General features: G+C 42.0%; 1 protein-coding gene across 1 annotated transcript; it reads right to left on the bottom strand.

Annotated features, from left to right (window-relative positions):
- Positions 1–14,097: 14,097 nt before the first annotated feature.
- On the bottom strand, positions 14,098–15,192 carry LOC121373042 (allatostatin-A receptor-like). Its single transcript, XM_041499485.1, has one exon. It carries the CDS (start codon positions 15,190–15,192, stop codon positions 14,098–14,100), a length of 1,095 nt encoding a protein of 364 aa, XP_041355419.1.
- Positions 15,193–16,494: the final 1,302 nt, after the last annotated feature.

Raw genomic sequence — 16,494 nt, 5'->3', positions numbered from 1 at the left:
AAGGAAACCCGCTGTCGCCACTTCGTGGGCTACTCTTTTTCGATTAACTGCAAGGGATCTTTTATATGCACCATCCCACAGACATGATAGTATTACCACAGCCTTTGTTACACCAGTTGTGGAATACTGGCTAGAACGAGAAATAGCCCGATGGGCCCACCGACGGGGATCGATCCCAGACCGACTGCACATCAAGCGAGCGCTTTACAACTGGGCTACATCCCGCTCCAATTTTTGTTTTGTTTTTTGTACAGACGCTGCAAAGAGAAACCAGATACCTGTCAGAAACACAAAGCCGTTTTTCGGTACAGACGCTGCAAAGAGACACCCGACACCTGTCCGGAAACAAAGACGTTTTTCGGTACAGACGCTGCAAAGAGAGACCCGACACCTGTCCGAAACACAAAGCCGTTTTTCGGTACAGACGCTGCAAAGAGAGACCCGACACCTGTCCGAAACACAAAGCCGTTTTTCGGTACAGACGCTGCAAAGAGACACCCGACACCTGTCCGAAACACAAAGCCGTTTTTCGGTACAGACGCTGCAAAGAGAAACCCGACACCTGTCCGAACACAAAGCCGTTTTTCGGTACAGACGCTGCAAAGAGACACCTGTCCGAAACACAAAGCCGTTTTTTTGGTACAGACGCTGCAAAGAGACACCTGTCCGAAACACAAAGCCGTTTTTTGGTACAGACGCTGCAAAGAGAAACCCGACACCTGTCCGAACACAAAGCCGTTTTTTGGTACAGACGCTGCAAAGAGAAACCCGACACCTGTCCGAAACACAAAGCCGTTTTTTGGTACAGACGCTGCAAAGAGACACCTGTCCGAAACACAAAGCCGTTTTTTGGTACAGACGCTGCAAAGAGAGACCCGACACCTATCCGAAACACAAAGCCGTTTTTTGGTACAGACGCTGCAAAGAGACACCTTTCCGAAACACAAAGCCATTTTTTGGTACAGACGCTGCAAAGAGAGACCCGACACCTGTCGGAAACACAAAGCCGTTTTTTGGTACAGACGCTGCAAAGAGACACCTGTCCGAAACACAAAGCCGTTTTTTGGTACAGACGCTGCAAAGAGAAACCCGACACCTGTCCGAACACAAAGCCGTTTTTTGGTACAGACGCTGCAAAGAGAAACCCGACACCTGTCCGAACACAAAGCCGTTTTTTGGTACAGACGCTGCAAAGAGACACCTGTCCGAAACACAAAGCCGTTTTTTGGTACAGACGCTGCAAAGAGAAACCCGACACCTGTCCGAAACACAAAGCCGTTTTTCGGTACAGACGCTGCAAAGAGAAACCCGACACCTGGCCGAAACACAAAGCCGTTTTTCGGTACAGACGCTGCAAAGAGAAACCCGACACCTGTCCGAAACACAAAGCCGTTTTTCGGTACAGACGCTGCAAAGAGAAACCCGACACCTGTCCGAAACACAAAGCCGTTTTTCGGTACAGACGCTTCAAAGAGAAACCCGACACCTGTCCGAAACACAAAGCCGTTTTTCGGTACAGACGCTGCAAAGAGAAACCCGACACCTGTCCGAAACACAAAGCCGTTTTTCGGTACAGACGCTGCAAAGAGAAACCCGACACCTGTCCGAAACACAAAGCCGTTTTTCGGTACAGACGCTGCAAAGAGACACCTGTCCGAAACACAAAGCCGTTTTTTGGTACAGACGCTGAAAAGAGAGACCCGACACCTGTCCGAAACACAAAGCCGTTTTTTTTTTGTACAGACGCTGCAAAGAGACACCTGTCCGAAACACAAAGCCGTTTTTTTGGTACAGACGCTGCAAAGAGACACCTGTCCGAAACACAAAGCCGTTTTTTGGTACAGACGCTGCAAAGAGAAACCCGACACCTGTCCGAACACAAAGCCGTTTTTTGGTACAGACGCTGCAAAGAGAAACCCGACACCTGTCCGAAACACAAAGCCGTTTTTTGGTACAGACGCTGCAAAGAGACACCTGTCCGAAACACAAAGCCGTTTTTTGGTACAGACGCTGCAAAGAGAGACCCGACACCTATCCGAAACACAAAGCCGTTTTTTGGTACAGACGCTGCAAAGAGACACCTTTCCGAAACACAAAGCCGTTTTTTGGTACAGACGCTGCAAAGAGAGACCCGACACCTGTCCGAAACACAAAGCCGTTTTTTGGTACAGACGCTGCAAAGAGACACCTGTCCGAAACACAAAGCCGTTTTTTGGTACAGACGCTGCAAAGAGAAACCCGACACCTGTCCGAACACAAAGCCGTTTTTTGGTACAGACGCTGCAAAGAGAAACCCGACACCTGTCCGAACACAAAGCCGTTTTTTGGTACAGACGCTGCAAAGAGACACCTGTCCGAAACACAAAGCCGTTTTTTGGTACAGACGCTGCAAAGAGAAACCCGACACCTGTCCGAAACACAAAGCCGTTTTTCGGTACAGACGCTGCAAAGAGAAACCCGACACCTGGCCGAAACACAAAGCCGTTTTTCGGTACAGACGCTGCAAAGAGAAACCCGACACCTGTCCGAAACACAAAGCCGTTTTTCGGTACAGACGCTGCAAAGAGAAACCCGACACCTGTCCGAAACACAAAGCCGTTTTTCGGTACAGACGCTTCAAAGAGAAACCCGACACCTGTCCGAAACACAAAGCCGTTTTTCGGTACAGACGCTGCAAAGAGAAACCCGACACCTGTCCGAAACACAAAGCCGTTTTTCGGTACAGACGCTGCAAAGAGAAACCCGACACCTGTCCGAAACACAAAGCCGTTTTTCGGTACAGACGCTGCAAAGAGACACCTGTCCTAAACACAAAGCCGTTTTTTGGTACAGACGCTGAAAAGAGAGACCCGACACCTGTCCGAAACACAAAGCCGTTTTTTTTTTGTACAGACGCTGCAAAGAGACACCTGTCCGAAACACAAAGCCGTTTTTTTGGTACAGACGCTGCAAAGAGAAACCCGACACCTGTCCGAACACAAAGCCGTTTTTTGGTACAGACGCTGCAAAGAGAAACCCGACACCTGTCCGAACACAAAGCCGTTTTTTTGTACAGACGCTGCAAAGAGAAACCCGACACCTGTCCGAACACAAAGCCGTTTTTTGGTACAGAGGCTGCAAAGAGACACCTGTCCGAAACACAAAGCCGTTTTTTGGTACAGACGCTGCAAAGAGAGACCCGACACCTATCCGAAACACAAAGCCGTTTTTTGGTACAGACGCTGCAAAGAGACACCTTTCCGAAACACAAAGCCGTTTTTGGTACAGACGCTGCAAAGAGAGACCCGACACCTGTCCGAAACACAAAGCCGTTTTTTGGTACAGACGCTGCAAAGAGACACCTTTCCGAAACACAAAGCCGTTTTTTGGTACAGACGCTGCAAAGAGAGACCCGACACCTGTCCGAAACACAAAGCCGTTTTTTGGTACAGACGCTGCAAAGAGACACCTGTCCGAAACACAAAGCCGTTTTTTGGTACAGACGCTGCAAAGAGAAACCCGACACCTGTCCGAACACAAAGCCGTTTTTTGGTACAGACGCTGCAAAGAGAAACCCGACACCTGTCCGAACACAAAGCCGTTTTTTGGTACAGACGCTGCAAAGAGACACCTGTCCGAAACACAAAGCCGTTTTTTGGTACAGACGCTGCAAAGAGAAACCCGACACCTGTCCGAAACACAAAGCCGTTTTTCGGTACAGACGCTGCAAAGAGAAACCCGACACCTGGCCGAAACACAAAGCCGTTTTTCGGTACAGACGCTGCAAAGAGAAACCCGACACCTGTCCGAAACACAAAGCCGTTTTTCGGTACAGACGCTGCAAAGAGAAACCCGACACCTGTCCGAAACACAAAGCCGTTTTTCGGTACAGACGCTTCAAAGAGAAACCCGACACCTGTCCGAAACACAAAGCCGTTTTTCGGTACAGACGCTGCAAAGAGAAACCCGACACCTGTCCGAAACACAAAGCCGTTTTTCGGTACAGACGCTGCAAAGAGAAACCCGACACCTGTCCGAAACACAAAGCCGTTTTTCGGTACAGACGCTGCAAAGAGACACCTGTCCTAAACACAAAGCCGTTTTTTGGTACAGACGCTGAAAAGAGAGACCCGACACCTGTCCGAAACACAAAGCCGTTTTTTTTTTGTACAGACGCTGCAAAGAGACACCTGTCCGAAACACAAAGCCGTTTTTTGGTACAGACGCTGCAAAGAGAAACCCGACACCTGTCCGAACACAAAGCCGTTTTTTGGTACAGACGCTGCAAAGAGAAACCCGACACCTGTCCGAACACAAAGCCGTTTTTTTGTACAGACGCTGCAAAGAGAAACCCGACACCTGTCCGAACACAAAGCCGTTTTTTGGTACAGACGCTGCAAAGAGACACCTGTCCGAAACACAAAGCCGTTTTTTGGTACAGACGCTGCAAAGAGAAACCCGACACCTGTCCGAAACACAAAGCCGTTTTTCGGTACAGAAGCTGCAAAGAGAAACCCGACACCTGTCCGAAACACAAAGCCGTTTTTCGGTACAGACGCTGCAAAGAGAAACCCGACACCTGTCCGAAACACAAAGCCATTTTTCGGTACAGACGCTGCAAAGAGAAACCCGACACCTGTCCGAAACACAAAGCCGTTTTTCGGTACAGACGCTTCAAAGAGAAACCCGACACCTGTCCGAAACAAAAAGCCGTTTTTCGGTACAGACACTGCAAAGAGAAACCCGACACCTGTCCGAAACACAAAGCCGTTTTTCGGTACAGACGCTGCAAAGAGACACCCGACACCTGTGCGAAACACAAAGCCGTTTTTCGGTAGGGGTGTCTGGTTTTGACTTGTTGCAATTGAGCTAGCCAGGAGGGCGGAACGTAGCCCAGTGGTACAGCGCTCGCTCGATGCGCGGTCGGTCTGGGATCGATCCCCGTCAGTGGGCCCATTGGACTATTTCTCGTTCCAGCCACTGCACCTGGACTTGTATATGAAAGGCCGTGGTATGTACTATCCTGTCTGTGGGATGGTGCATATGTCTGACACAAAATATACTGATGGAAAGAAATAAGGGAACACATCAAATTGTAGACCAAATTTAATTCACTACTAGCGTAGTAATGTCTGTATTTCATACCAAGTTGTAATGTGGGATTGAATGTCTGTAGTGTTGACTGTGCTGCCTATATGTTGCCAGTCAACTTCTGACAATATCAATTGATTTTTGATGCAGTCATTATTTCTTGTTGGTATCTGTGTGATCCTTTATTTCTTTCCATCAGTATAATTTGAAAACATTCCGAATTATCCTGAGGGTATACGACATGTTTCGTGTGAATACCCTCAGGATAATTCGGAATGTTTTCAAATTATTTTTAAATCACTGGCAGGATTCTGCAAGTAAGGTTTTGATTGGTGGACATGAGCTCCAACTGGCTGGTGTTAGATCCACATGTAATAGTGGAGCTAATTTTAATTAGATTGTGTTCCACGGTTCCGGCAGCAGATTCTTTTTTCTAATTTAACCAAAGATTAACTTTTTTAAAATTCTATATTTCCGAGATACCCCCCAGAAACTTGCGGTCGTGGTGACTATTCATCCAGGAACCACCAGCAATTTCACTTTCAATCTAATTAAAATTACCCCAGACCAGTAGAGCTTATTTTAATCAGATTGTTCCACTTTACGGCATATTATGCTGTAGAAGTTTAAAGTTAAAGTTTGTTTTGTTTTACGACACCACTAGAGCACATTGACTAATTATTCATCGACAATTGGATGTCAAACATTTAGTAATTCTGACTCATAGTCATCAGAGGAAACCCGCTACATTTTTCTTAATGCAGCAAGGGATCTTTTATATGCACTTTCCTAACAGACAGGTAAGCACACACCACGGCCTTTAACCAGTTGTGGTGCACTGGTTCGAACGAGAGAGAAAAAAAAAACCCAATCAGATCAGATGAATGGATCCACCAACGTGGTTCGATCCTGCGACACGTGCAACTCAAGCGAGCACTAAGTCAACTGAGCTAAATCCCGCTACTTAGAAGCGTAAAATGGCTGTTGGCTAATATATCTGAAGTAGGTGCTCATACTACTTAAGTTATACATGTATCTTATAGTACATAATTTCCGGTCGGAAGTATTTCTCGAGAGGGTATATTAATTTCAGGAAAACCACTCTTATCAATGAGGTGTCAGATTTTTTTGTTGATGACACAGTCTTATTTGCCTTTTTGTACCAATTCAATGACCATAGTCTGTGTAGAAGTTGTGCATGTGTAAACCGTTAGTCTTTTAATTCTTAAGATTTTTGGATCCACTTGGTTTCTCCCATTCCAACCAGTTCCCCACGACTGGTATGTCAAAGACCGTGGTATGTGATGTGCTGTCTTTGAGAAAATGCATATAAATGATTCCTTTTTGCTAATGGAAACTGCGCGTAAGAATTTTATATACATATATTGGCAATTGGCAAAGGTGTTAACGTGCACATTCAGAGCAAGCTGTTGTAGCGCACGCCTGTCTTGGGCACGACAGAAAAGAATGGGGGGGGGGGTGACGAAGGGACCGCCTGTATTGACTGGTACAAGGGAGCACCAGCAGTCCAATCAAGTTGGTAGCAGGCGGAGGGTGGTATGGTGCTATGTAATTTGGAATGTCCCGTAGGATTAAGCCAAGAGAAAGGGTACGCATTTCAGTGAAGGAATTTTGGCACAATTTTGATGGTCGTTCGAATGTGAAAGGTAGAGAGCTACATATAGCTTTCGATTTAGTAGGCCGAGAGTAGCTCGTTTGTAGGACCTTGTTGGTGCTGGGGTGTCTCCCTAGGTTGCCCGTAGGGCCCTTAGAAAGGGCCTGATCTCTTCTGATCGTGGCATGACAACCCAGGGGAGACTCGAGCAATACATACATATATATATATATGTATATGTATATGTATATGTATATGTATATGTATATGTATATGTATATGCATATGCATATGCATATGTATATATACACAGTGGACTCTGTCTAAACCGGATTCACTTGGGACCAATGAAATACGCTGATTTAGAAAGAGTACCGGTGTAGAGTTCGTTCGTCCAGAGTTACAGTTCTTGCAATATAATGATCACAAAATACCAACGTAAATAAAACGTCATATTAACCAAGCGTTTGGACTATGTGCAGTGGCGGATCCAGAAAATCTATTTAGCGGGGCTCCATTGACATGAGGCGGAATGTTAAAGGAACTTTGGGGGAGGTTTGGAGGGGGACCGTAAAGCAATGAAAATTAATATATAATAAAATTATAACTGTCGCAAAAAACTTTTTTTTCTTTTTTTTTGGGGGGGGGGGGCTGCCCCCCTAGATCCGCCTCTGATGTGTAAGACATCTGTGGAAGCAAGACCAAGCAATGCTTGTTTTAGTGAATGGTATAAACCTGAAATATATTTGCGTTTTCTATCAAAATATTGTCCTCGTACACTTGCCGGTAATGGTCACAACGTTTTACTATATCTGATGCTGTCTGTCTTCCAGTCTTGATACGCGATGCTGAATTTTATTCTAAATTTTAATTATATCTATCTGTGTATTTGTATTTTTACACAGTCCTTTACACTGTTTTTTATTTAACTGTTGACTTTTTATATTGATGTTGATCATCACTTTGTTTTTCCCATTACCATAGTTTGGCACCCAATAGCAGATGTATTTTTCGTGCTGGGGTGTCGTTAAACATTCATTCATTCAATAATTCATTCATTCATTCCAATCTTGAATTTGAAAGTTAAATCTTTTTTGTTTTCACAGAGGATTTGATGAAAATCCATCGATTAATTTCACTGTATGTTCTAAGGTGAGTTCGATACGTTGCTGGTTTCTTTTTTTGGTCGCTCCGCTTTTGCAAATTCAGTAAGACAATGCAAAATGGAAGCGCCATTTCATGATTCATTTTCATTCATTTTAACTTATTTTCGTGCTTATATCCAATAAAGGTTCAAGCACGCTGGCTTGGGCACACGCCTCAGCTATCTGGGCTGTCTGTCCAGGACAGAGGGTTAGTTGTTAGTGGTTAGTGAGAGAGAAGAGGGAGTAGTGGCCTACCCATTGTATCCTTAAATAGCGCAGGCATTAGTTTTAACCCGTAAAAAATGGACACTAAATTTAATTAATTTAAAAACCTGTAACTCATTTGGATAAAGTTAGAATAGAGTGAAAGAAGAGTCTGTGACGTTAAAACAGGAAATATCCTTAAAAATAGACTAGAACTCGAATCAATAAACCGCTACTTCTCAGCGGCACGTGCGTTTTTAAAAATATGAAAAATGCAATTATGGGTACTACAAACACCAGGATGACCAGAAACACTTCGGTTGTATGGAAATGGATAATCTAAACAATAAAATATAAGTAATGTTTGATTTCAGTGATCATAAACGGCTCTAATAGAGAAACATATACTGCAGTGTTTAGAAACTAGGGTCCGTCCCTTTAAGAACTCGCTCTGGGTTGGAGCCGGTACCGCACTGCGAACCCTGTACCTACCAGCCTGTAGTCCGATGGCTTAACCACTGCATCACCGAGGCCGATAGGAAGCGTCATTGACTCATTCTTATTTATGCAGGTACTTGTTTTGACAAAACAGATCGGCATCATAAAATGCAGGTATGATCACATACAAATAATAATCCGATTTATCTTGCTACCTACACCCGTTATAACAGGCGTGATTAATTGTTTATTAAGCCGTCAAAAAACACGGTTATTTCATAATACTTTGGTGTCAAAATACTGAGGAACTGCCGTCATTGTTTAAAATGAAAGAAAGAAATGTTTTATTTAACGACGCACTCAACATATTTTATTTACGGTTATATGGCGTCAGACATATACATGTAGTTACGGACCACACAGATATTGAGAGGAAACATCGCTGTCGCCACTTCGTGGTCTACCCTTTTCGATTAGCAGCAAGGGATCTTTTATATGCACCATCCCACAGACAGGATAGTACATACCACGGCCTTTGTTACACCAATTGTGGAGCACTGGCTGGAACGAGAAAAAGCCTAATAGGTCCACCGACGGGGATCGACCCTGGACCGATCGCGCATCAAGCGAACCCTTTACCACTGGGCTACATCCTGTCCCTGTTTAAAATGTGACCACTGGCAGACATTAGAGGTAAGATCGCGTCTCTGTGTATATCCCTGCATCCACCTTTTTGCAATCCTCTGCCGCAAAATTCATTTTTGGTAAAAACAAACGTTCACTAACTAACGACTGCCGGTAGTAGGGGACAAGCTCTGGTGGTTACAAGTGACCTTAACAATGCCAGAAGTCCCTATTGAAACTCCTCGAAGTTTGGTCAGACTAAGCCCACAGCTAAATTATGTGGTTGAACAGGTGTGTAGATTCAAGAGACAGCACCCGCGGTTGGTTGAAACAAGGACTGGGATGTGGAGGTCGACAGCAAAAGACTTTTTAAAGATAGGAGGATTACATATCAGATTTCGGGCATAAAATGAGATGGAATTCAAAGGAGTTGTAAATTAAAGGGGTTTCTGATCGTTCTATTATTTGAAAAAAGGAAAAATTTCATCTTATTTGCTAAAAGATTGTTTTTGGAGACTCACGAATGTTATTTTAAGAGAAACATCTTAGTTTGGGCTTCTTACTCAAATATTAAGACGAACAAAACAGTGTCCATTTATCACGGGCTGAAATAGGGCCTGCACCTTTGACGTTATATATATACCATCTCACGTGAATCCTAGGTCAGATATTTTATTTTAAGGAGTAAGCAATAACTATGGCTGTGATTGGTGGATATACACGTATGTGACACTGGTTATTTGTACAAATACTATGACAAATCCCCCATCAGTTCTACAGGTTTTATTACCTGGACAATTATTACACTAGTGATATTTTGTACTTGTTAATAACTGGGGTGGCAATAAAAATTTCAACTGGCATTTTGTGCGGATCCGAGTGTGGCTATTGTAAACTCAAGTTTCTTTGAGTAATTATCAATGGGAGGTACCGCACTGTCAGTGTATATACTGGCCCGGTGGTTTGAAACATTGCTTCTGTTCTTTTTATTAAGAATTGTTACTCCAGTCGTCAATAGCAATTTATTTGGTCTAATTTCTCGTTCCAGCCACTGCAGCACGACTGGTATATCAAAAGCCGTGGTATGTACTAACCTGTCTGTGGGATGGTGTATATGAAAGATCCCTTGCTGCTAATCGAAAAGAATAGCCCATGAAGTGGCGACAGTGGTTTGCCTCTCTCAATATCTGTGTGGTCCTTAACCATATGTCTGATGCCATATAACCGTAAATAAAATGTGTTGAGTGCGTCGTTAAATAAAGCATTTCTTTCTTTCCTTATTTGGTCTAATGAAACGTTAAGAGCAGACTGATTGGTGTGTACAGGCAGTTTTAGGTCTATCGTGGTACGGACTAATGAAACGTTAAGAGTAGACTGATTGGTGTGTACAAGCAGTTTTAGGTCTATCGTGGTACGGACTAAGGGCGGTTTGCACGATTATATATTTTCTTATTGGATGGATGAATGAGTGAAGAGGCTAAGCGTTCACCGATGTCTTTTTACTTCCGGTAAAATGAGTATGAAAACGGGAGCAGTGTCATTTCACTACAGTCCTTCCCACAGCGAACGCCCTTTTTAATACTGTGGAATTCACTACAAGTTATTTATTTCTGAGCCGATTGTTTTCTAAATTACACACACAAAAAAAAAAAAACATATTTTTTTCTTTATTTCCAGGACACTTTTATTTTCTTCTTACGTGAAACCCAATTGAAATGATTTACACACACACACACCCCCAAAAAAAAAAAAAAAAAAAAAACAACCCTATAAAAAACATGTTTGTAGGAGAATGGGACAACTGTCTTTAGGCTAAACTGATCTTAAATGGGACAAATTTAAATCTGTATTTTTGAGATGTTACACTCTAATTGTGAATGTATAATAAATGCATTACAAAGATTTAAAAAATATATTTTCGTTTCTAAACAGTTTAAATTATTAAATTGCCTAGCCGTCAATAGGCGTGATAAAGAAAACACGTTGGTTTGTTTTGTCTAATTATACCACTAGAGCACATTAATTTATTAATCATCGGCTATTTTGACATAGAGACTTCGAGTGGAAACCCACTACATTTTTCCCATTAGTTGCAAAGTTTTTTGTCTTTTTTGGCTATATGCACCATCCAACAGATGGCCTTTGATATACCAGTTGTGGTGCACTGGCTGGAACAAGAAATAGCCCATCTATGCTCCCATATCTCTCTGTCTGTCTCTCTATCTCTCCCTCTATGCCCCCATCTCTCTCTGTCTGTCTCTCTATCTCTCCCTGTATGCCCCCATCTCTCTCTCTCTCTCTCTCTCTCTCTCTCTCTCTCTCTCTCTCTCTCTCTCTCTCTCTCTCTCTCTCTCTCTCTCTCTCTCTCTCTCCAGAGACCGGACACGGGGAAACCCACTACATTTTCCCCATTAGTTGCAAAGTTGTAGTTTTTTTTTGCTGTATGCACCATCCAACCGACGGCCTTTGATATACCAGTCGTGGTGCACTGGCTGGAACAAGAAATAGCCCATCTATGCTCCCATATCTCTCTGTCTGTCTCTCTATCTCTCCCTCTATGCACCCATCTCTCTCTGTCTGTCTCTCTATCTCTCCCTCTATGCCTCCATCTCTCTCTCTCTCTCTCGTTTCTTTCACCTGCATTAGAGATTGTGCCCCCACCCACACCCCACACCACCTCCCTCAGATATTATTTCTACGAGCCTGGTTTAAAGTGAATGTGGTTGTTGCCTATGTGATGGGCACGGGACCCTTCAACTATTATAAATCAGATTGTCCTTTCCTGGGTGACATGCATATAAATCCTGGTTTCCCTAAACTCTGTCTCAATTTGCTGATCGACACGGACGGTTTGCGTTTTTTCGGCTACGGATCAGGAAAACTGTCATGTTCACAAAACCTGGTTTCCACAAAATAAATTACACATTGCCGACTGACGTGTTTTTTTGTTTTGTTTTAATGGACAACAATCACAGGCGATATGCGTCTGTTTGCGACAGATTGTGGAAATTGAAACCTGTTCAGCTTTGATTGATCTGTTCCATTTTGACGCAAGTGGACAACAGTGCCGGCGAGAGAGCCGAGTGGGCGTGAATCGGAAGGTGTGTGCCAAGCTTTATACACATTCGTTGAAAGGGACATTCCTGAGTTTTCTGCAATTTTTAAGATGTTATTAACTAACAGAGACTTTTTAACGATTGTAATTATATATCAAATATATTTTTCTGCATACAGTATTAGTGGTAATGTATTAAACGTGTTTCTGATCGTTCTAATATAGGTACTAGGTTAAATATCATTTTATTTCCCAACATATTATTTTTTCGTACGTACGAAATTATTTGAAGACAAAATCCAGTTTGGGCTTCTTACAAATATTAAGACGACCAGAAACACATTGAATATACAGACACTGATATTCTAAACAAGAAAATATATTTAATATTTTATTGGTCAGAAACATCTTACAATGCAGCAAACTCGGGCAATAAAGTCAAGGTTTGTTTTGTTTAACGAAACCACTAGAGCACATTAAATTTTTTTTTTTTTTTTGAATTTGTTGATTTTTTCAAATATTTTCAAGGATTTATATTTTCGATGCCGACTACTTACCCTCGAAACCCACGAAAATAAAAATCCTCAAATATTTCCGGTTATACGGTAGTCCTAAAGAGGAAAACGGCTACATTTTGTCCATTAGTAGTAAGGGATCTTTTATATGCACCATTCCACAGATATGATAACACATACCACGGTATTTGATATACCAGTCGTGGTGTACTGGCTGGAACGAGAAATAGCCAAAATGGACCCACCGGCGTGCGATGGGGATCGATCCTAGACTGACCGTGCAGCAGGCGTGCGCTTTAACGTAACCACTAGAGCACATTGATTTATTAATCATCAGCTATTGGATGTCAGACATTTGGTAATTTGACATATTTTCTTAGAGAGGAAACCCGCTATATTTTTCAGTTGTGGTGTACTGACAGGAATGAGGAATAACTCGATGGGCCCACTGACGGGAATCGATCCTAGACCGACATCGCATCAGGCGATAGTTTTACCCTGGGAGCATAAAGTGCAACACGTTGACTGTCAATAGCATTTTATTCACACAAAAAAGAATCGAGGGGGGGGGGGGGGGGGGGAGACTAAACATCCCGATCACCCCTATACACACACACACACACACACACACACACACACACACACACACACACACACACACACACACCAAAACAAGCAGAAGAAGAAAAATAATAAGAAGAAACACCAAGAACACACACATAAGATATCCGAGAAATTGAATGTCTCGCCTACGATAAACTTATTCATCCACACGTTCCTCTCAATGCCTGTGAAAAATAATTAAATGAAACTGAATTGAATTAAATTAAATTAAAATTGAATTAAAACTGTTATTTAAAAATATATAATTAAAACATGCACTGAAATGAATATTAATAAATCATTTAACCTCTGTAAGACTTCAAGGAGTTTTAGACTATTAACTACTCAGTTGTCCCCCAGAACAAAAAAATCCTAGCCCTGATACATTCACTCGCTCCGTTCTGCTTCTGTTCAAACCTAATCGTCATTTTCCAGTGAAATCAGTCAGTATGGTTTTAACACAGTTCATATTAAATTTTGGTGCACGTTCGTTCAACGCTTTTTATTTTACCTAATAGAAATTTCAATTTCAGTTCCGCATGAGGTCGGCAATCAAAATATGAATTGACCTTAGCCCTAAGATCACCTTAAATGCATAGCTACCTTATGCACTAAGGTGACCTTAGCCCTAAGATCACCTTAAATGCATAGCTACCTTATGCACTAAGGTGATCTAAGGTGATCGCTTCGTGGAACGGGGCCCTAGAGCTGAACCTGAAAGTATTTTGTTTTAAACCTAATATTCAGGGTGAAGCCTTTATTTATTACGCTATGACAGCACATGATTGCAGCTTAAACAAAATACACACATACACACTCATGTTTGTTTCATTTACTAAGTTCAGCTGTGGCGGTGGGTACGTCAGCTAAAGACGTAGTAACAGTCGCATTTTGCGGATTCGTACTCATGTTCCGTTGAAGCATCTGCGTTTTCGGTTTGCAATGCGAGCATCTAATTTTAGCGGCGAGAATCTTTCTGTAGTTGGCCGAGCTGCTGACGAGGATGTAGAAATTCAGTCCGAAGTTGAGCATGTATATGAGATGAAAGAGCGGCCACAATTCCATGGTGAGAAGCAAAGCTTTTAGATCAATCTGGGTTAAGCTGAGTAGAACCTGAACACATTCTGCGATGGAGAAAGGCAGGAGAGTCAGGAATGCAATGACCGAGACCAACACCAGAGGGCGCGTCGAGCTGTCTTGGTTGCTTCGAGCGGAACTCGGTGTAAACGTCTTCCGAAAGGTGGCGCTGCGTCGAATCCGGACGATAATGGCGACGTTGAGGATGAAGATGAGCAGGCAGGGGAGAGTCGACGACAGAACCAAGCGGATGGCGATGAACAAAGCGATCAGCGCATCTGACACACGACGTCCCCCGCACAGACCCCCCTCCACTCTAAGACTGGTCAGGACTGGGAGCATGACCACCGCGAACACCAGAGCGAGGCAGGAGCAGATGACCAAAGCCTTCTTCTTGGTGCAGAACCGGTCACGTGTAATCGGGAACAGCACGCAGACGAGCCGGTCAAGACTGAGTCCAACCACCAACCATGGCGACAGCATCATAGTGCTGTATCTGACGTATTGCCAAAGCTTGCAGATGATGTTGTTTAAATGACTGACGTGAGTATAACCAAACGTCAGCTCGGTCTCCTCGACAACCTTTATAATCATTTGGACGCTGTCGGACAGGGCGAGCGCTTTCAAATAAACTGGGTAGGACAGGAGAGAAAATTGGCCGTCGCTCATCAGCAAGAAGGAAAAGACGTTTCCAACCAAGCCAAACGAAACAACGATCAAAACAATTACCCAGTATTCCTGTCCTGATAAATGAAAATAAGGCCAGCCACCAGTATCTGTGCTTAAGTTCGCCCCTTCTTCAATAGCATCGGTAGCCGTAGTAAAATCGGACAGATCTCCGTTCATTACGCAAGATGAGTTGGCCATTTTGTTTGCCGGTACTTTGTCAGTTCTTGTGGACCTGTAATAATAATAATAATAATAATAATAATAATAATAAATGATAATAATAACAACAACAACACTAATAATAACAATAAATAATAATAATAATAATAAATGATAATAACAACAACAATAATAATAACAGTAAATAATAATAAATGATAACAACAACAATAAATAATAATAAATGATAATAACAATAATAATAATAGTGATAATTATAAATGATAATAATAATAATAATAAATAATAATAATAACAACAATACTAATAATAACAATAAATAATAATAAATGATAATAACTATAATAATAATAACGATAATAATAAATGATAATAATAATAAAAATAAATGATGATGATGATGATGATAATAATAATAAGAAGAAGCAGACTAATAAGAAATCATCAAGAAAATATCATCATCATCATCATCATGTCATAATAATAATAATCAACATCATCATCATTGTCATAATAATAATAATAATCAACATCATCATCATCATCATCATTGCCATAATAATAATAATACTCAACATCATCATCATCATCATCATTGTCATAATAATAATAATAATACTCAACATCATCATCACCATCATTGCCATAATAATAATAATACTCAACATCATCATCATCATCATCATTGCCATAATAATAATAATAATCAACATCATCATCATCATCATCATTGTCATAATAATAATAATAATACTCATCATCATCACCATCATTGCCATAATAATAATCAACATCATCATCATCATCATTGCCATAATAATAATAATAATACTCAACATCATCATCATCATCATGTCATAATAATAATAATACTCAACATCATCATCATGTCATAATAATAATAATAATAATCAACATCATCATCATCATCATGTCATAATAATAATAATAATAATCAACATCATCATCATCATCATTGCCATAAAGATTCATGTAAGAACAACAACATCGTAGCCTAGGACGTAATGTAGAACGGTCGCCCTGTGTGTGATGGGTCACAAAATCAATTCCATCATATGTGACTCGCATCCATGTTTTTTTCTCGTTCCAACCTGTGATAATCCCATGTGGCCCCAGGCAGGGATGTTGTGAGGGTTTCGTGGGTCTACATCCCTACCAACCCGCTTTTTGTTTAACTAATATTAATGTGTTTTATCAGCCTCGGTGGTGTCGTGGTTAAACCATCGGACATAAGGCTGGTAGGTACTGGGTTCGCAGCCCGGTACCGGCTCCCACTCA

This window comes from Gigantopelta aegis, chromosome 5 (genome assembly GCF_016097555.1).
Source record: "Gigantopelta aegis isolate Gae_Host chromosome 5, Gae_host_genome, whole genome shotgun sequence".
Classification (NCBI taxonomy): Eukaryota; Metazoa; Mollusca; class Gastropoda; order Neomphalida; family Peltospiridae; genus Gigantopelta; species Gigantopelta aegis.
This window is presented reverse-complemented; position numbering and strand designations above follow the sequence as displayed.